Here is a 22,049-nt window from a genome sequence, read left to right as displayed (position 1 = left end):
TTCTTACCATAGATCTTAGCAACCTCACCATATGATTATTTTTCCTTTCCCTTTAAGTCAAGCACATTCACCTTTTCACTGAAAAGAAGCAGTTTAATGGCTTCTCTCTAGTGTATCTGAATTGCCAGCATCACTACTTTTGTGCTTTGGGTATTAAGTAAAAAAAGGGTTACTAGTACAAGAGTTAATCTGATAGCTACAAAGTGACTAACGGGCAGGATATGCTGGACAAAGAGATGATTCACATCCAGGGTAGGATGGAGTGGGACCGTGTATTGCTACTCAGAATGGCACACAATTTAAAATTTATGAATTGTTTATTTCTGGAATTTTCCATTTAATATTTTCAGACCACAGTTTACTGTGGATAACTGAAACTACAGAAAGCTGAGACTGGGTAAGAGGGAACTGCTATATTACTTATCACCATAATTACACATTTACATCCAGTTAAAATATACATGAGGTGGTTCCATGTTTCTCTTAAATGGTTTTGTTCCCTTAAACTTACCAAATTCCAAAGGCATATTTTAAAATTTGGATCCCAACTTTACAGAAGTAGCAATCAACTCTGGAACACTTACCTCATGAGAAACAATCTTTCAGTATTTAATTGACCAATTGTTACTTTTATAAGAATCAAATCTAGGATAAAAGATACCTAAGATAATAAAAGTCCTTTCCCATATTATGTCCTGAAATTTAAAAATCTACAACAACCCCACCTACTAAATTGTAACACAGAGAACTCTTTACCTAAGAAGAATCTACTTGTAACAATGCTGCTTCCAGGGCTTCCCAGGTGGCACAGTGGTTTAGAATCTGCCTGCCAATGCAGGGGACACGGGTTCAAGCCCTGGTCCGGGAAGATCTCACATGCCGCAGAGCAACTAAGCTCTTGAACCACAACTGTTGAGCCTGCGCTCTAGAGCCCGAGAGCCACAACTACTGAGCCCGCACGCCGCAACTACTGAAGCTTGCGTGCCTAGAGCCCGTGCTCCGCAACAAGAGAAGCCACCACAATGAGAAGCCCGTGCACCACAATGAAGACCCAACGCAGCCAAAAATAAATAAATTTATATTAAAAAAAAGAATGCTGCTTCTGAAGGATTATGGTTGTAGTTCATACAAAATCACGTGATTTATAAAAAGAATGCCTGTTTACAACCAATTTCTAGGATAAACTGGTAGAATACAAATGAAAAGCTGGAAATTTTGAAAAAATATTCAGTTTGTGGGAATTTTAAAAAAATGTCAAATGATGAAGCTTCATCAGTTCATTCACTCAACACCTGCTATGTGCCAGTTTCTGAAAAACGGTGAGAAAGATAGAGCCAGTCCCAGCCTTCACAGAGTCAAGAGTTTAGTAGGAAAGACATGAATAAATGACTCTAGTACCATGTGGTAAGTGCTGTGGAAGAGAAAAATTCAGTGTTATGTGATCACATAACGGTATGCTTAGGTAGAAGAGTTTCAGAAAAGGTGAAATTACCTACATGTTGTGACTTGAAGGATGAGAAGGTAGGGGTATTGGGCATTGTTACAGAACATCCAAAGGCAAGAAACAAGAAGTGGCAAGAGATGAAGACAAGAGGTAAGCAGGATCAAGATGACAGAGGGTCTTAAATCATGATGAATTTGAACTTTACCTCGGTGAGCAGTGAACAGACCACTTAACAGTTCTAAGCATGGGACTGTTAGGATTTACTCTAGCTCTGACAAAATGGATTGGAGGAAGACACTAATGAGAGTATCAGTTATTCAGTCAAGAAATAGCAGTGGGAATGGAGGAGTAGTCAGATATTTAAGAAGTAGAATTTTCTGGGCTTCCCTGGTGGCTCAGTGGTTGGGAGTCCGCCTGCCGATGCAGGGGACACGGGTTCATGCCCCGGTCTGGGAGGATCCCACATGCCATGGAGCGGCTGGGCCCGTGAGCCATGGCCGCTGAGCCTGCACGTCTGGAGCCCGTGCTCTGCAACAGGAGAGGCCACAACAGTGAGAGGCCCACATAATGCAAAAAAAAAAAAAAAAAAAAAAAGAAGTAGAATTTTCTGGACATGTTTCTAGATTGGATGTGGAGAACATGGAAAGAATAGAAAGTTAGGGATGATATCCAAGTTTCTGGCTTGGGAAACTAGTTAGATGACACACATTAAATGATAAGGAATAGTCTCAGGAGAAACAGGAGTCTGGTGTGAAACACTTGTACGGTAATGAGGTGAAGAGTTCCTTTAAATCTGGGCCTTTTGAGAGGTCTGGGCTATAAACAAGAAATTAGGGGGCCATCAGTATATAAGTGTTAAGTGAAGCTTCTGGAGGGCAAGCAAGCATCCAGTGAAGGTATGTAATATAAGAATGCCTATGACAGAACAATGAAGGTCACCAAAAGAGGCAGAGAAAAGAGCCTGGAAAGGAGACTGAGAGGAATCAGCAAAGAGAGGTATCAGGAAGTTTTAAAAAAAGCAAAGAAAATCAGGACAACATAGTGCCTCAGAAGCCAAAGGAAAAATTATGAAATTAAGAGAAGACAATGTGAAATACTGCAAAGCATCAAGTAAGATAAAGACTGAAAGGTGTTCTCTAGACTTAATTATATAAGAATGTCACTAGTGACCCTGATTTAAAAAAAAAAAAAGATTAGAAACAGATCATTGAGGGGGAAGAACTATTTCATTTCAACCATGACTGATAACAGCAGGTTACTCAGCTTTTGACCCCTTTATTAAAATGTTTAGGTACATCTCTCCCTTCCTGTTCTAAAGGACTGACTTAGTGGTTTCTAAACATTTCCTGTTGGGATAACTCTTGTGTAACATTGAAAATACTTGAACACTAGAATAACTGCTTTTTAAAATCATCAAATTAAAAACAATTGGATAAAACACTACTATAAAGTCAATAATAAATACATGCACATTAGAAAAAAAATCACAGGGACTTCCCTGGTGGCACAGTGGTTAAGAATCTGCCTGCCAATGCAGGGGACATGGGTTCAAGCCCTAGTCTGGGAAGATCCCACATGTCGTGGAGCAACTAAGCCCGTATGCCACAACTACTGAGCTTGCACTCTAGAGCCCATGAGCCACAGCTACTGAGCCTGTGTGCCACAACTACTGAAGCCCAGGTGCCTAGAACCTGTGCTCCGCAACAAGAAAAGCCACCGTAGTGAGAAGCCCGCACACCGCAACAAAGAGTGGCTCCCGCTCGCCGCAAGTGAGAGAGCCCACGTGCAGCAACTAAGAACCAATGCAGCCAAAAATAAATAAATGTATTAGAATAAAAAAATCACAGGTTGCTTGAAAAAAGAAATACCTAAGACATTTGTGCAACCAGATACCACGCTTGGTGTATATGTGGGCATGATGCTCCCCTGTGATAACTCTGGCCCAAAGACTGAGAAGTCCTGTGGATTAGATGATTGGCAAAGAACCTTACCAACTTTGAAAAATCTGTAATTCTCAAGTTTTCAAAATAAATTACTAAAGCAAAATGGCACACCATGGTAGATTTTATAATGGCCCGAAGTGGAATATGATTTAATACTTTACCTCTATCGCACACACTAACAACTGTGATTAGATGCCTCTCTGGTGAAATCCTAAAATCCCCATTAATTAAACAAAAATATGAATTTTTGCTTTTGTTTTACAAGTATATGCTATCCCAGAAAAAAAAATAATTTGATATAGCCTGCTTGCACGTGAATATCTCAAACCCAATAGACAGAAGCCCAGTTATTTTATAAGTTCATTTTTACATTAAGGCAAACATAAGCCAACAGACAATAACCACTGATTTTCCACTTTATTCACTGATATTGAACCCTGAACTGACAATATTTGTCCATTCCTTCATTGCCTTAAAAATTACAGCTATTGCTCAGGTGGAGAAAGAACAGTCAGAGCATCAGGATTCTGCCAGTTTTTCCATCAGTTCAAACAAATGCTTTCTTGTTTACAAAACCTACTGAGGTTGACAATTTAAAGGTGCTATTCAAATATAAAGCAATTTCTCCAACCACAGATAATAATAAATTACAATTTGTGGTTATATTTAGGTAGTCTAATAATAACTCTGAGAACTAGACTATAAAAAAGACAAAAAAGTCTTTCAGTATTTATTGGTCACCATCAGCTAAAATACAAATTTTCATTAAAAAAGTGGCAAAGACATTCTTACTGTTGCTTTACTAAAGTATCATCTAGTAACCCAAAGCAAGACTACAGGTACCACCCCACAAATTCCGTAAGAACAGTATATGCAAGTGTTCTGCTCAGTTTTATTTTGGGGCAAAAGGAATCATTTTAAAGCAGTTCAAGTTACAAAGAAGTCAATGTTAAAGTCTAATTTTTAGTGGCAGTCAGGTCAATTTAAAAAAATGTTCTGATAAAACTACAATACACCATGAAATTTAAAAATTATCAGTGTTGACCTAGACAATGCTGAAAAGCTGAAAATGGGATTTAAGGAAATCTAAAATCTGGAAGACAGTTTGCTGAATTCTATCAAATACCAAACGGGTGAGGTAGGGTAGTATTTGAAACTGCAATGAAATATCAAAACCTTGTTTCTTTTATAGAAATTATCTTTATTTTTGGTGATTATTATAGAACAGAGAACTTTTATGTATTTTTCATTCACCTACTATTCTTCTGTGATTAAAATAAGCAAATGAAATAGGAAATGACCAGAGAATTTCAGAAATATGAAAACAACACAACAAATGATGACTAATTCAAAGAATCAACTTGATTACCACTCTCATTAATAGCACTCAGAATCACCAATTTTTAGGGCTGGAAGAAATATAAGAGATCCAATATTTTAATTCTCTTATTCTACAGGGATGACACTAACGTCGAAGAGATAAAATGACTTTCTCAAGGTAACCATGTTGGAGAGCCCAATATAAAGCACACTTCTCCTGGTTCTCACAATCCATGGGTTCTTCTAGCATACTTGTACTGCATCTTTTCCACATTTTCTTTTTAAAGCAGTATCTTACTCTCCCATTAGAAAGACTATTTGGCTCTCTCAGGGCCAAGCACAATGCCAGATATATAGGATGCACTAAACTAAGGTAGTTTGCTTCCACATCAGAACTTCCTTTAAAATTAATTTGACTACTTAGTAAAAACATGTCTTCAGTCTGAATAATATAATGTGGAAATAACTTGCAAATGTATATAATTGGGAGTTTTTTGACCAAAGGTTACTGTGAACTCTGATTTACTCCGTAACCGCCATTGTACAATCTCAGACTCAGATAAAATCCTCCACCTCGCGTTATCTCACCCCAGTATTGTTAAATGCAGCCAGGCCAATTCCCCCCACAGCTGTCAGATACCAGAAGGATTTAATAGTTCAACAAAGCCATACAGAGCAGTTAATTCACCAGACACTCCGACGCTTGGCTTAACCGTATGTCAGGCTTGGTCATGTAAATTTCCAGGTAAAATTTAAAAATGAATTTAAGATGCCTCTACCCCAAAAGTTTAAGAACTCATGCCCACAGATGAAATAAATGCCACTGAACACCATTTTACTCTTGTCAACCAACAGTCACTGTATTTACCTATCCCCAACCCTAAAATACTTCAAAAAAGGGGATTCGCTTGTTATTAAAAGATTATTACTAATTAAGTCCTAGGCCTTAGACATGATCAAGGCAATTCACATCACAACGTACCGATAGTTAAGGGAATTTGGCTTCCTTCATTAGTTAGTTAAATACAATCATCCCATTTGCAAATGTCCCCGTACCCACAACGCTAAGGATAAATGCTGTGTCACTGAGAAGAAAAGCAAATATTTTTCTGAAACCAAAAGGAAGCTCTCAACGAATGTTACTAACCTGTGCCCTCGGGCTACTCTATTCCCTATAAAGGCAGCCAGAACTGAGTTTCCCTAAACCCATGCGCTGCCTGTTGGCAGCTTCCGTCTGATGGGAAGCCCCCTGACGGGCACAACTCGTCAAGGAAAGGCTGCACCCGCCGGGTTCTACCTCCAGGGCTCGGGGCTGCTTCTCACCATTTCCAGGTGAGTACCGGGGCCCTCGGGGTGTCCGCTGCCCGGGGCCGGACTGGCCCTGCCCTCCGGGGTCTTCCGTTCACTGTTGCGCTTCAGGCCGCTGGCGTCGCCTCGGCCCCCGGTCTCCCGGCGCCGCCGCTGCCGGCTCCACAGGTACATGGCACCCGCGCCCAGCAGCAGGGGCGCCCCGACCGCCAGCGCCAGCTGCCATCGCGGCAGGCCCCCAGTGCCCGGGCCCGCAGTCGCACTGCCGCCGCCCACCCCACTCCCGGAGCCGGGAATAGCCGCTGCGACCACCGCCGCCTCCACAGGCTTAGAGGCGGCCATGACGAGGGTCCTCCGCCACCGCCTCCTTGCTGTTCACGGGCGCCACAGTCACCAGGCAGCGTGCGAAGAAAAACGGGAGGGAGACAAGGACGGAAAGCACTGAGCGAACGAGCACGCTAGGCAGTAAGAGCGGACGACAGAAAAAGGCCAGAGGTCACCGGAAGTCCAAGGCATGCCGGGCCAGACCTGGCCGTCGCCTTCCCTTCTCAACCAGGGAGGGAGGAGTGGGAAGGGAGGAGGGGTGGTGAATCATTTCCGGGTCAAGATAAACTGGGCGTGCGGTGAAAGTCCCAGGCAGCCCTTTTTGTTTTCTTTCGTTCTGCTGCTGTTTGTGAGACTAGCTTCTGGGATCTTGGGCCTCGGGTGGTAGCCGATGCCGTACCCTACGCCTTCAATAAAGAAGGGCAGAGGGCTCTCTGGTATAGCGAAGCGGAAGAGGGGCGCACATACGGCGGGTTTTTGGTGCTCGGGGGAGCAGAAAAAAAGGCTCTGAAACTGCGCTAAGAATGGGCGGGAGTAGCAGAAGAATTGTGAAGAGTTGTGAAGATTATTGGCTGGCAGGACTGGTGGGCGGGGCGTAGGCCGAGCTGCCTCATTTATTGATGGAATTTGGACCCCTCGTTTTCTCGTTACTGCCACGTTGACGCTACTTAGAGCCCGGCGGTGTTAGCTCCGTTGTCTGTACCCGTGTCCTCGGAAACCAACGGATTGGAAGGACTTTTAAAAATATGGGAGGAAAGAGCCAAAAGCTGAAGATAGCTCGCTGTATCACCGATCTTCTTAGCTCTACCATGGCCAGATTTTAGTTTGGACGAATTTGAGGTTATTGGGGGCAACAGCAGGTGGCCCAAATCAGGCTCGGTGGAAACGGGCAGATACAAGTTGGCTCCAGTTGAAACGACTTGAATGGCGTCCCTGCGACTCACCGTCTGCGCCAATTACGAAAGCGATGACGTCTGTGTGTTGTTATGAGGTTCTGGAACTTAGTGGGTAGAAATGCGAAGACCTAGAGTTCCCACTTTTCCTGTACGTATTTGTGTCATACCGGATTCCGCTTGACACCTCGCTCCCTGGAGCATCCGCGGCCTCGCCAGTGCTCTGTTCCGCCCACTGTCATGCCGTTTTGCACTAGGTGTCTCAGCCCTCTTGCCACTTCCCAAGTAGAAATGTCAATTCATAGCTTTTATGTATCTAATAGCTTTGTCAAATCCTTTCTTCATGTTCTGCACCAGACCTCTTAAAATACAAAAATTTCCCTTGCAAGAAATTGTTTAGAATTTTTTTTTTCTTTCTTTCTTTTTTTTTTTTTTTGCGGTACGCGGGCCTCACACTGTTGTGGCCTCTCCTGCTACGGAGCACAGGCTCCGGGCGCGCAAGCTCAGCGGCCATGGCTCACGGGCCCAGCCGCTCCGCAGCACGTGGGATCTTCCGGACCCGGGCACGAACCCGTGTCCCCTGCATTGGCAGGCGGACTCGCAACCACTGCGCCACCAGGGAAGACCCTGTTTAGAATTCTTGGTAGAAAATACTAAACAAGAAATTGTCTAGTATTTTCAAGAACAAAAGAAAAGTATTAATAGAAAATCAGAATCCAGAACTATGGCTCCCCATTTCAGATATACTGATTTGAAGACCTTCATATTAAAAATTTACAAATAATGATTTTGCTTTTGGGTACAACAGGATTTTCAACATCACTATAGCGGTGCATAAAAATTGAGAGGAAATAATTTATTAAACGGCACTAAAATAGACTTAATGGCTTAATTAGAAAGCTTCAGCGTCATTGCTTTTCTCTTGCTTCATGTGGGTTCCTATGAGTAAATTGCTTTCGGGTTGTAGGGTTCCTTAGCAACAGGCTAAAAAGATGAGCTAAAAATAATAGCAATAGAATTGGTTTGATCAAATAGTGATTGTTGCAGGCAATGACTTCTCTCCCTTCCTGATTCCCAGCCCCCAAAGGCAAATCTGCTGTTCTTAATGTAATTTTTCCCTTGCCTTTTCAGAACAGAGTTAGGATTTTTCTTTCTTGAAATTTCAATTTTTCTGCAGCCTCAGGGTATTGTAGAATGCTAGTAATTACAAACTACCGGTAGGAACTGAAACATATAAAGTTTTTAAAGAAACTTTATTTATTGGAAGAGGTAATAGATTGTTACTGTTAAAATTCAAAAGTTACTGTGAAAAGTCTCCTTAAAACCCTGTTCCCCAGCCACCCAGTTCCCTCCAAAGGCAATGTTAGAGTTCCTTGAAACATTTTGTTTAATTAGCAATTATTTATCTAAAGAGTTGGTTTTCTTTGGTTTTATTTATAAGATCGGCATGTATATGAATTTGTCCTTGTTACTTTTATACTTTGTTAAACATCTAATTTCCATTCCCTAGCCTATTGATCTTTTTTCTCCCACTTTCTCCACCATTTCCTCATTGATTATAGTATAGAACTGAGTAAAAGTGTCACTACCTCTATGACCTCACTGACCTGATGCATAAATTTCTAAGCTGTGAATACTGAAAACAGGTTATATTAAAGATTTAATTAGATGATAATTAAGGTCTTTTTAGTGTAATGTTTGTTACAAAATAGTAGACAGTCAAGGCTTAGTTCTGTTTTTTCTAAAATTTAAAGGAGAGAAGTAAAAAAATTGTCTCTTTTTTTTAAAATTGAAGTTTTATATATGTGAACATAGATATTTTCTTGCTAGATTAATGGAAGTCAATAGAATAAGCTTTCTTCACTTTTCTGGTCTGTGTCTTAGGAGGCATTTGAATGAGGCTGAACATCTAATGGCCTAGGATGCAGAACACCTGAGTTCTTATTCTAGCTTTTAATACTACTAAGCGGGTGTGAATGGGCACCTGCTTTCTATATAATGTGACCAGTAGATTAGATGATTCCTAAAGCTTCTCGTAGCTTTAAAATTGTATGATTCTATCCCCTCAATTGTCATCGCTACATCAAAGCCTTTTTTGATTGGTAGAGTTAGTGGATAGCTGGTTGGTTGATTGGTAGCCAAGCCTTCCAGTGAGTCCACAAACATGCTTATCTTAGGCACATACATACACAGCTTGATTCTCTTTCAGTTCTTCCTTAGGTTTACATTCTTTCTCTTTTTCTTCACTGAAAAGTTACTTGAAAGAATTGTTTATACTTGTTACCTCTACCTATTTATCACCAATTTCATCCAAAATCTCTTATAATCTAGTTTCTAACTTTTTTACTAGTCTGAAACTGCTTTAAGAGTCACAAGTTATTGTTTGTTTTTAGCTTTCATATGCTTTTATTGGAGCACTTAATACCATGGGTCATTCTGTACTTGAATGGCTTTCAGGAGACTAAATTCTCCCCTTTCTTCTACTCTGATGAATCTCTAGGTACATACTGTCCAATAGAACTTTCTGTGATGTTGGAAATGTTTTATAACTCTGATATTCAATATGGTAGACACTTGAAATATAGCTAGTACGACTAATTAAATTTTTCATTTTAATTTAAATTGATTTAAGTCCCTTCATGTGGCTAATGGCTACCATATTGGACAGCGCACCTCTAGATCTTCCTCAAGTAGGAGAATCCATAAAAATATATCCTCTTCTTTCTCTTCATTCTCTTCATTTGTAACCAAAGTACATCTCATTGTTTCAGGTACAATATCTCTGAAGATAATCTCTATCTTCGCATCTCCTAGTATGACTTATCTTTTCACCTGTAGCCCTGTAATTTCCTACTGTTTGTTGAGCAGCTTTGCCTGTATGCCTCATTTAAAAAATATATAACACATTGTCCTCCCTCCTCATTCTCTTCCTTTGTATAATCCTTTCTTCTCATAATACCACTATTACCTTGCTGGTTACCCATACTTGAAACCTTAGACCTTTTTGAACCTTTCTTTTTTCCAACTGTATCTACCCAAGTACAAGTAAATGTACCAATATGCACATACATAAACACAAAATCAGCTGTGAAGTCTTGATGATTCTTTGTAATATCTTTTTAATATTTTTCTTCCTTTTCATGCCCCCTGCCACTTCCCAGTTCAAATATGTGAAAACACTTAAAAGCATGTCTGACACATAGTAGGTGCTCAATAAATAGTTTCTTCCCTTCTTTTCTCTCTTTTTTCCATTTCATTCATCTTTCCTGAATGCTGTATTAGCTTCCCCACCTGTAGTGCCTCTCTTCTATGTGTCACTTTGCACCTTGATACTAGATTATTCTTCCCAAAGCATAACTCCAATTTCATTCTTTTCTTCTTTCTTTCTTTATTTGGTTGCGCCAGGTCTTAGTTGCAGCAGGCAGGCTCCTTAGTTGTGGCATGCGAACTCTTAGTTGAGGCATGCATGTGGGATCTAGTTTGCGGACCAGGGATCAAACCCAGGCCTTTCATTGGGAGCACGGAGTCTTATCCACTGTGCCACCAGAGTCCCTCCAACTTCATTTTTGAGCTCAAAGACTTTTAGACTCACTCTACTTCCTATAAACATCTATGCCCACCCCCACATCCTTTCTTGCACTTTGTCTTTTTCCTTGGTCCACATTCTTAGCAGTTAGCAGTGTTTGAAATTGTTTATTTATGTGACCCCGCAATAGGACATAAGCTCCATGAGGATAGAAACTTTGTTCACTTTGTACTCCCAGAGCCCAGAAGATAGTCAGTGTAATGCTTGATTTTATCTGTCACTTTGCCACAAGAAACCCAGGTATTTGGTCAAACATTATTCTGGGTGTGTCTGTGAGGGTTGGTTGTTGTTTTTGTTTTGTTTTTTTGTTTGTATGTTTTTCTGATGAGATTAACATTTGAATCAATCCTCCTGAGTGAAGCAGATTGCCTTCCCTAAAGTGAGTGGCCATAATCAGTTGAAGGCCTGAATAGAACAAAAAGATTGACCCTTCCTTTTGTAAGAGGGAACTTCAACTGTCTGACTACTTTGAGCTGGGACATTGATCTTTTCGTGCCTTTGGACTTGAATGGAAGCATTGGCTCTTTTTGGGTCTTGAGCTTGCCAGCTTTCACACTGGTATTTACACCATCAGGTCTCTTGGGTCTCTGGTTGTAGACTGCAGATCTTGGGACTTCTCAGCCTCTATAATTGCATGAGTCTGTTCCTTTTATAAATTTCTATATAAATTTCTGGTTCTGTTTTTCTGGAGAACCCTAAGTAATACCAATACATTTTGGTACTAGGAATAGAGTACTGCTGTAACAAATACCAAAAAATGTGAATGTGGCTTTGGAATTGTGTGATGGGTAGAGGCTGGAAGAATTTTGAAGCCCATGCTAGAAAAAGCCGGGATTGCTGTGAAGAAACTGTTGATAGGTATAAGGACATTAAAGATGATTCTGGTGAGGGCTCAGAAAGAAAAGAGGCAAGCAGGAGACAAAGCTTCCACCTTACAGAAATACATGAATAGTCATGAACAGAATGTTGGTAGAAATATGGATGATAAAGGCCATTCCAGTGACAACTCAGATGGAAATGAGGGAAAGGTTATTGGAAATTGGAGGAAAGAAATCCTCGTAATAAAGCGTCAAAAAACTTGACTGAATTGTGTTGTACATGAATTTGGGGTGAGAAGGACATCAATTTGGGGGGGCTGGGGGCCTCATTCCCTGTACCAAAACTTGTGTTAGTCTACTAGGACTACTATAATCAAATACCATAGACTGGTTGGCTTAACTAACAGAAATCTATTTCTTACAGTTCTGTAAGGTGGGAAGTCCAAGATCAAGGTTCTGGACAGTTAGCTTTCTGGTGAGGGCTCTATTCCTGGCTTGCAGATGGCTGCCTTCTCACTGTGTCCTCAGGTGATTTTCTTTCTTTCTTTTTTCCTCACCAGAGGGGAGAGAGAGCTGCAAGCTCTTTAGGGTCTCCTCTTATAAGGGCACTAATCCCAGTGGACCAGGGTCCTACCCTCATGACCTCATCAAAAATATTCAGTGTATAGCAGGCACACAATATAGTAGGCACTCAATAAGGATTTTTTAAAGTAAACTATATTAAAGGGTATCAAAGAAGGAAAAAGTGGCATTCAAGATTGAATAGGTAGAATGCACCTTAAAACAATATTGAGTGTCTGCTATATGCAGGCTTTCCTTTAAAAACCTAAAATATTTTTTCTGGAACTTTCTAAAACATATCACTTTTCTACTTGTTTTATAGAATTACATTTGTCCTACCTCATCGACTGGACTATAAGCATCCCAGGTCAGGATCTATGTCTGATTTATCTTGTGTCTTCTACAGTGCCTAACACAATGCCTGCTCTAATGCTGTATGTCAAAACAAGGGAATATGTTTTCTCTCTTTGCATTGGACTATACAGAAGTTTATATTTCTTTTTCACAGTTACCACATTGCCATAATTATTTATTCTCATGTGTGCTCCCCATACTCAATTTTGAGCCTCTGAAGGGTAGGGACCATGTTCTAGTCATCTTTGTACTCCCACATCTGTTACAGGGCTGGGTATATAATGGGTATTTGTTAACATTTATTTATCTACCCAACATGATACCAGAAATGTGGTCAACGCTGAATAAAGAGTTGATGAAGTATTTGACAGTTTCCTGACTACTGCTTTATCTCCATTCCTGTTGCCAGCATTAATGGTCTGGTGCCACCACTGCCATCCAATATCACTGGTATCAGCTGGGAAATCAACTCAGTTGCTGCTACTGCTGCCATCACCAGAAATAGTCTGCTTGCATCACCACCATCATCACAGCTACTTGTTCCCAGTACTAAGCATGCTGTAGTCACTGCTACCATCTCCACCACTGCAGCTGCTTTCACCAGGACCTGCTTGGTTTGTCCTTCATATTCCACTCATATAGAGAAGTATTTGTTTCTTCTGAGCCCTCATGCTGTTAATTTTTCTCCAGTCTTTCTCATAATGGTTTCTGCCTTATTCAGCTTCCATCAGAGCATCAGTTGAGTGGGTGGTACTTCTTTGCTTCTCAGGGGGAATGGCACTTTAATGATTCAATCAAGTAGTTGCTCTTTTTGCTGTCAGAAGAAGCCTCTGTATTATCTTCAGGGAACAATCTACGATAACCCTAGATCCCTCTCCTTAGCTGTGACTGTTAGCTCATATGTATACTTTCTGCACTCATTTGCCACCTTTCTGCCCACTCACACAGATTCATAAGATCTTTCCATCCTCATCAACTTAGTTCATTGCCACCCACAAGAATCTATGTCATTTGCAAATGTAGAAACATTGCTTTGCGCTTTAATTTATAAAGATATTGCATATAGGTTATACTAATTGTGCCCTGCACAAGGATGCTGGGAGAAGTGGGGGCTGAGATTCAGCCTGCACTTTGTTCATCACAGTCTAGTGTTAGGCTGTGCCTGCCAGGAGAAAGGTATTCCTTTTTCTGATTTGCATGAAGATGCTGGCCCATCACTAAGTGACCCTGGTCCTGCAGACCTGATCTTTGCACTGGTCTAGCACTGAACCTGAGATCCTCTATGCTATGCTTGCCTATCTTTACCTTTTGTTGTTTTCCTAACCAGTGGAAAATAGCCTCAACTCCAATAATGAGGAGGAGACTCAATTTTGTTAAATTTTGAAAAAACATAAAACCATAAAAAATAGTTTCTATACCTATCTTCCAGTTATCTATTGCTGCTTGGCAAACTGTCCCAAATGATAGTGGTTTAAAACAACTATTTTATTACATCTCACAATTTTGTTGCTGAGGAATTTGGGCAAGGCTTGATTGACTCTTTTCTTCTGCTGGTGTCAGCAGAGTTTACTCTCCTGGTGGATGGCTGGTCTGGTGGGTTCAGGCTTCACTCAGTGTCTGACACCTTGGTGAAGATAGCTTGGAGACTGGAATCATTTGAGCCTATCAAGTGGAGCACCTTCTTGTGGCCTTCCCAGCATAGCAGTCAGGGTAGTCAGACTTATGTGACAGCTCAGGGTTCCCTGCTAGTGTGTCCTAGGAGTCCCAGGCAGAAGCTGCAAAGCTTTCCAAAACTTCACTTCTACCATGTTCTGTGGGTCAAACATGTTAGTAAGAACAGGACAGATTCATGGGGGAGTGAATTAGACTCCAACTCTCAATGGAAGAAGTAGCAAAGAGTTGCAATTAGTTTTAATCTACCATGATCTTCTACCAAGATGTAACCAAAGTTGTATTTTGCCATATTTACTTGTGATGCAATTAGAAAAACATTTTCATTATAGAACCTTGATAAAATAAACATCATATCTAAAAGTGAAATATTAGTAGTTTTCTTTTTGAAGTCAAGAACGAGTCAAGCTTTTCAGGTTTATTACATGTTACTGAAGTGTTAGTAAGACAAAAAGGAAAATAAAAGGACAGTGGAAACAAAGAAGTAACTTTTATTATTTATAGACAATATGTCTCCATAGAAAATCCAAGAAGATCTATAATCTAGTTCTAAAAAAATAGTTCAGCAACATTGTGGATAGAAGGATAACACGAATCTCAAATTGGTCCCTTGTGCTTTCTAAACTATTGGCTATTTTGTGATCCTCTTGTTCTTAGGTCTGATGGATGCCCTTTTATTTACTTCATTCTTCCTTCAGCATGGACAACTATATCAGGTCTTAGCTGTTGGTTGTGTGACCTCACACTTTCCACTTGAGGGTGGAGGACATCTTGTTGCCAATATTTGTTGCAGAGTTGTCCATGGGTGTTTTTTAAATTAATTAATTAATTAATTTTTGGGTGTGTTGGGTCTTCGTTTCTGTGCGAGGCTTTCTCCAGTTGGTGGCGAGCGGGGGCCTCTCACTGTTGCGGCCTCTCTTGTTGCGGAGCACAGGCTCCAGAAGCGCAGGCTCAGTAGCTGTGGCTCATGGGCCTAGCTGCTCTGCGGCATGTGGGATCTTCCCAGACCAGGGCTCGAACCCATGTCCCGTGCATTGGCAAGCAGATTCTCAACCACTGCACCACCAGGGAAGCCCCATGGGTGTTTTCATTTACAGTTGTGCTATTGGTTTTTATGTGGGGATTCAGAGAGATTGAAAAGCTATGCTATCTTCATTATTATCTTCCCGGAGTACTTGTAGTTCAATAGCATTTTGATCTAGTCGCTACCCATTTGTGTAACTCCCACTGTTTTATATATATATATGCTTCATTAACGTTTTTCTTTATAGTACTTTGAAGATTTCCCATTGTTTATTGATTCAAAATTTAATTTTTCTGATTTATTTTTCTAAATGTCATAAGTATTTTGTCACAATTCCCTTTAAATGTTTGGTGATCCACTCCTTTATTGTACATCGCAAAATTTTGCCCCTATTAGAAGTGAGACTCACAAGAGTCTAATTCCCCCAGCCCAGTTCTTCTCTGGAGCACTTCTCATGGGCAGGCTTATGGACTCAAGTTAAAAGAAAGTGCTGAGATGCATCTATTTGACGGGCCTGGAGCAGTTCCTGTTTGCTAAGGTTTCCACTACAGATGCAAGAAAAAAGTGTCCTCACATTTTCCGTCTGTCTGATTGTGGCAGCCCAGATTGAATGGGGGAATACAGGAAAAAATTGCAACTCACAAATAAAAAAAAAGTACTGAGGCACTACCCTTAGACTCTGAAATTGCGCTGTGAAATTAGTAACTGGAAGGAAGACTTTTCTGAAGTATAACACACTGATGAGCTGAACTGATAAAGTTTTTTACAAAGTGGTAAATTTTAACAAACAGTGTGTTCAATCTGTTATAGAATAATAGGTGCTCAGGGATCAAAAAGACCATGAGAGGTCATACAATTAATAACACTCCTGGAGTCAGAGCTGCACAGGGTCCATCTCTGGTCCAGTTTCTGGCAGATGAGAATCAATGCTGTGTTTAAAGGTCTCTTGTGAAAGAGATGAGGCATTGTTTTATAAAAACCTATTACAGTATCTAAAAACTTTGACTCTGATGAAGCCTACCATTAGCCAGAATTCTGCAGAACTCAACGATGCTTAACGCCAAAGTAACTGGATATTTATACAACAAATATTCCAGTAGGCAAATCTCAAAAAACATACCTTATTTCCCTCACATATTTTTTCATCAACAGTGGTATATTTTTAAAATAGTTTTCATAATATAAGCTACATAGCTTTTTAGAATAAAAAATGATAATTATGTACCTTCACATACATGCTTTAGGACACTTGGTTAAGCAACAAGCAGTCTGTGTCTTGATAATCACCTCAAAAGGCTTGCAAACTTCACAGTGTAACTGGACAACCATCATGGAAATGGATGATTACATTAGGATATGTTGCCTGCAAAAGAACATTCTGACAGTCAAGACATTAAATAGAACATAGCACACAGTTTCAAGCACTGCTTTCTGGCAAATGAAAACTGTCTAAAAACCACTGATGTATTTTGACTACCAAAAAAAGAAAGAAAGGAAAAAAAAGAGATGTAGCAGTGTAGTTCTTCTGTACATAGCATTTCTTTTCCAAAGTGAGACTGACTTGGGCAAGCTTGAAAGCAGTGTGAGGAATAATTCTTCCCTTTAACTGTTAAGAAAAAATATGAACTAAAAAATACATTACTATAACATATAGGGGCTATGGAGGATGAAATAAAGGGAATGAAATGAAATAAAAGGAAATGAATGAAAGAGAGTGAAATAAAGGCAAAATCATCTATGCATTATTGCAGTCTTCTGAGGCAGCAAATGTGAAAGAGGGCACTGCAAAGCCACTTCATTTTTACACAGGCCAAGGATCATTGTCACTGATTACCTGGGCACCCTTGATGTCTGATCACTTTATGAGAACACACACCACAAGTTTCCTACCCTCTAAGAGAAGGTAATTCCTTTCATATTAAGTACCATAAGAAAATGGACAATCAAACTCTAGAAAACTGCAGCTATCTCAGCCACTTGACACTTTGCATAAACACTGTGGCTTGGCAAGGCAGAGCATTAGAGCAGGGTCAAAAGGGCAGCTCCCTTTGGTCCCATGCCCCTGGAAGCATTTCCGCAAGGCAGGTGTCCAAGCCTCTGCCAAGGAAAGCTGGCGGCTGGGCTCCCAGGGTGTGGCATGGCCTCCTTTCACGCCCTGGCTTCCCAGACAGAATGGAAGAGCAGTTCTCCCCCAGCTGCCAAGACTTGGCAGCTGCTGCTGCTCCTTTGCTGTGCTAGGTTTGTTATAAGAACTTTAGGACATGCAAAGTGGAGAGCTATCTTTCTCTCACACTTTAAAAGAGATGGGCTTAACTAGGGAAAAAAATGGAGGTGGACTAATTTTATATAATGTAGACCAAATTCTTTTTCTTTTGGTGGTAAATTTATATCTTGTTACTTTGGGAAAATTTTTGGCCCAAGGTTTGAAGAGTTCCCTTTCCTTCCTGCATTGGGGTCCCAGAGACCACCCCTAGGTTTGGTGGCTCACTAAAAGAACTCACAGGGCTCAACATGTACTCATAGCTAAGATTTATAACAGTGAAAAGATACAAAGCAAAATCAGCAAACAGAAAAAGCCCTTAGGTGAAGTCCAGAGGAAACCTGTCTCAAGCTTCCAAGAGTCCTTTCCTAGTGGAGTCACACATGACGTGCTTAATTCCTCCAGCAATGTTTTGTGACAACACGTGCCAAGGGTTTACCAGGGAGCCTCAGAACCCTAAGATTTTATTTGATGCTGGTCATGTAGGCATGCTCTGCCTGGGAGGTCCCAAAACTCCGGACTTTCAGAAGGAAAGCAGTTGTTCAGCGTAAATCACCTTGGTTGTACAAGAAGTATAGGCCACTCTTATCAGTTAGGGAGTTTTTTTATCTTTCTTTTTTATTGAAGTACAGTTAATATTCAATGTTGTGTTAGTTTCTGGTGTACAGCAAAGTGATTCAGTTATATATATGTATATATATATATATATATATAGTGGTATAGTTGAATTACAATGTTGGGTTATTTACTGCTGTACATACAGCAAAGTGACTCAGTTATATATATATATGTGTGTATATATATATATATATATATTCTTTCCATTATGGTTTATTACAGGATACTGATTATAGTTTCCTGTGCTTACAATAGGACCTTGTCGTTTATCCATTCTATATATATGTAATAGTTTGCATCTGCTACTCCCAAACTCCCAGTCCAACTCTCCCCTGCCCTCTCTCCCCCTTGGCAACCACAAGTCTGATCTCTATATCTGTGAGTCTGTTTCTGTTTTGTAGATAAGTTCATTTGTGTCATATTTTAGATTCCACATATAAGTGATATCATATGGTATTTGTCTTTCTCATTCTGACTTACTTCACTTAGTATGATAATCCCTAGGTCCATCTGTGTAGGACCATGGCATAATGGTCCATTATGCCATTTGCATCTGTATGCAAATGGCATAATTTTGTTCTTTTTTATGGCTGAGTAATATTCCATTGTATATATAAACCACATCTTTTTTAACCATTCAACTGTCAATGGACATTTAGGCCATTTCCATGTCTTGGCTATTGTAAATAGTGCTGCTGTGAACATAGGGGTGCATGTATCTTTTTAAATTATAGTTTTGTCTGGATATATGCCCAGAAGTGGGATTGCTGGATCATATGGCAACTCTATTTTTAGGTTTTTGAGGAACTTCCATACTGTTTTGCATAGTGGCTGCGCCAATTAACATTCCCACCAACAGTGTAGGAGGGTTCCAGTTAGGGAAAGTTTTATATCACTACAGGGGACTGGTTACCAGCCAAGTTCCCAGATACCAGTTAAGGGCCAACCTTGCAAGGAGGCCTTTCTAAGGATAGGCAGTCTCAGCCTTCTGTGTTACCTCTTTTCTGCAGAGTCCACCTTCTTGGCCAAGGCATTTTTAGAGCAAAATTATTTTCAGTAGGACCCCATGCAGCAGGGTGAAAGTATCCTGTAATATTGACTTTTGTTATGCCCTCTAGGGGTCCTGAACTTAGCCAATTTAAATAAATCCCATTAAAAATAAAGGTGATTCTTAGAAAGCTAGGTGGCTTTCTCCTTAAGTTTTTGTATTAACCTTTTTTTGACCTGGCCTGAGCCATCGATTCAAGCACAACACAATCCTGACTGGTAAGTTGAAGCTGACCTGCGTGCCTTCCAGGACTGAGATGGTCCGTGATAGTCAAGGTACACACAGAGAGTACCCTTGGAAACAAAAAGTGTGCAACTGTTAAGTCACCCCAACAAGGACACACATTAGTCAGGCAATACAGGTTAACGAGGCTTCCAGTGTGGCTTCCCACTGTGGATCCTTCTGCCTTAGGGCTCTCTGTCCAGTCCAAATAATTCAGTTGAGTCCCTAGTTTTAGAAGGATTTCCAGAAGGCAGTCAGTTTCAATCAGTTTTGCTTGTCTTTGACCTCAGTTCATTTGCCTCATGAGTGGGGACAACATCTACAGGTGTTCTTCGTGGAAATTTAGGAGCTGGGGACATTCCCTGTTGTGTCACAGTCAGTGTTGTTAGGTGTACTCATAGGCTCAGCAGTCAGTTTGAATTCAAGACTTACAGCATCTTGGGAAGGCAGCACTGGCATTCGGGAGTGGTTCTTTTTTTTTTTCTTGGCCATACTGCACAACTTGCAGGATCTTAGCTTCCAGACCAGGGATTGAAACTGGGACCCCGGCAGTGAAAGCGCTGAGTCCTAACCACTGCACTGCCAGGGAATTCCCCCCAGGAGCAGTTCTGAAAAACAGCAGTCATAAAAAACAGAAATCATTAATGCCCACCTTTCCCTGCATCTCCCAGGTGCTGGCTTTTTGTTTTTTCTGTGTTTTTACAAAATCAGTGTGTCTCATACAGTAATCTTAACTTTACATTTTTTTCCCAATCATTTTTTATTCTCATCTAGACCTTTCAGCAGGAAGTGTTTGGTATAAAGAGAGTGTTGAGAATTTAGCTAAGCTACTCCACGCTGTTGCTGCCTCAGCATCTATTTTGTTTGGCCAAGCAGCCAGCAGTGACCTTAAACTGACACTAGTCCCCTCAGGCAAACCCATGCCCCAGATGGCAGCTCACAGAGTCACAAGGAAATCTAAGTTCCTGATATGACCTCCCCAACAGCCCTTGTGATCAACAATCTCCCCGCCTTCCAGGGCCTTCCCCTATATGCTCCTTAGATAAGACCAATAAGACCTTTGTGGGATTTATCAGAACCCTGCTCTTTTGGTTTGAATTGACCAAATCAGGCCTTAGCCTGGGAACCACAAAGCACTCTACCCGTAGACTCTAATAAAAACGTGTTCCCCAGGTCCTGCTTCTCTCTGTCTGCACTCTGCCTTGACCTCCCCATGTGGTCCCTGAAAGCATGCCAGGTATTTCCTCCAGGACCTGTGAGTAATAAACTTCTCTATTTTAATTCCTATTGTGATCTCCTGTTGAACTGCAGCTCGCCATCTGATATCCTGCACTCCACCTAGTAAGTATTAATTTAACAAATCCAAACAGAGGAATAAATTTGCATAGAAAAACAATTTTAATAAACTTAGCCAGAAAGACACATCATGTTCAGGAACTGGTAGGACAAAATCCTGAATTTTCAAGAGTTTTCAGAATGTGTTTACATAACTCTGACACCTGTCATCCTGATCATTTATTCAGTAAATAGCCCAGAAAAGACCAATCTCTGTCTGGGGACAGCTATGTTTAATAATCAAAATTCCTAACTAAGATGAAATGTGAGTGAAGTAGAATCAGGTTATCAGTCCATTGTAAATTTCAGATAATCTTAAAATCCAAACACAAGTCAACAGCAGTGAGACCTGCCTGGGAAGGGGATGAGAACCCTATCTGTTAGGAGTGGGTGCAGAGGTCCCACTCCCCGTAATGTGCTCTCTCCCAACTTGGAGCTTTCAACAGGAATCACAAGTTAGGTTTCTTGTGATTAATCATCTCAGATGCAATTAGTTCCTGCATTATACAGATAGAGCCACTAGAAGCTTGGTTTCATATGGTCCCGTCAGAGAACAAGCACTTTCCCCAAGCACTTTCCCATGGGCATCTGCAAGATACCTATGTGGTCCAGTCAGCATCCATAATGTTTTTATAGTTTATGGCCCCATAGGGGGGAGGGTCTTAAATCTGCAATAGTCCCAGAGTCTGAGTTCTGTTCATTGAACCTATGTCTGCTTTTAGAGGTCCATCACAATCCTTATGGACCAGCACAATCATTATGAGGTTTCATCCTACCGTTAGGTCCAGGCAAATAGGATTTCTGAATTCAGGATTCCAAAAAGGACTTTTCTTCTTAAGCAGCAGCAAAGCCAAGAGACTACTGGGCCACACAGTGAGGTTTCAAGTCCTTCTAAGCCCCTTTTATCTTGTCAGACTTAAAGTCCAAATTGACCCACTCAAAAATATGCACATTAGGCTGGAAAATCATCAGCCTCTGAGGGTTAGACATTTGCTTTTTAAAAAATATCTTTGTTGGAGTATAATTGCTTTACATTGTTGTGTTAGTTTCTGCTGTACAACAAAGTGAATCAGCTATATGCATACATATATCCCCATATCCCCTCCCTCTTGAGCCTCCCTTCCACCCTCCTTATCCCACCCCTCTAGGTGGTCACAAAGCACCGAGCTGATCTCCCTGTGCTATGCAGCAGCTTCCCACTAGCTATCTATTTTACATTTGGTAGTGTATATATGTCAGTGCTACTCTCTCACTTCATCCCAGCTTACCATTCCCCCACTGTGTCCTTAAGTCCATTCTCTACATCTGCATCTTTATTCC

At 40.8% G+C, this 22,049-nt stretch overlaps 1 protein-coding gene and 1 non-coding gene across 2 annotated transcripts in view; one reads left to right on the top strand and one right to left on the bottom strand.

The window, feature by feature from the left end:
* TOMM70 (translocase of outer mitochondrial membrane 70) overlaps positions 1-6,866 on the bottom strand; it is a 45,134-nt gene extending 38,268 nt beyond the window's left edge. Inside the window, exon 1 of the mRNA XM_065876558.1 lies at positions 6,031-6,866. Within this exon, the coding sequence (XP_065732630.1) occupies positions 6,031-6,357 (327 nt within the window). The 5' untranslated portion in view covers positions 6,358-6,866. The remainder of the gene's footprint in view (positions 1-6,030) is intronic.
* An 8,875-nt stretch (positions 6,867-15,741) lies between these two features.
* LOC136122970 (small nucleolar RNA SNORA31) lies at positions 15,742-15,872 on the top strand. The gene has a single exon (XR_010655860.1). It is a non-coding gene; the product is annotated as a small nucleolar RNA SNORA31 (small nucleolar RNA).
* Positions 15,873-22,049: the final 6,177 nt, after the last annotated feature.

Source organism: Phocoena phocoena, chromosome 4, assembly GCF_963924675.1.
Source record: "Phocoena phocoena chromosome 4, mPhoPho1.1, whole genome shotgun sequence".
Taxonomy (NCBI): Eukaryota; Metazoa; Chordata; class Mammalia; order Artiodactyla; family Phocoenidae; genus Phocoena; species Phocoena phocoena.
This window is presented reverse-complemented; position numbering and strand designations above follow the sequence as displayed.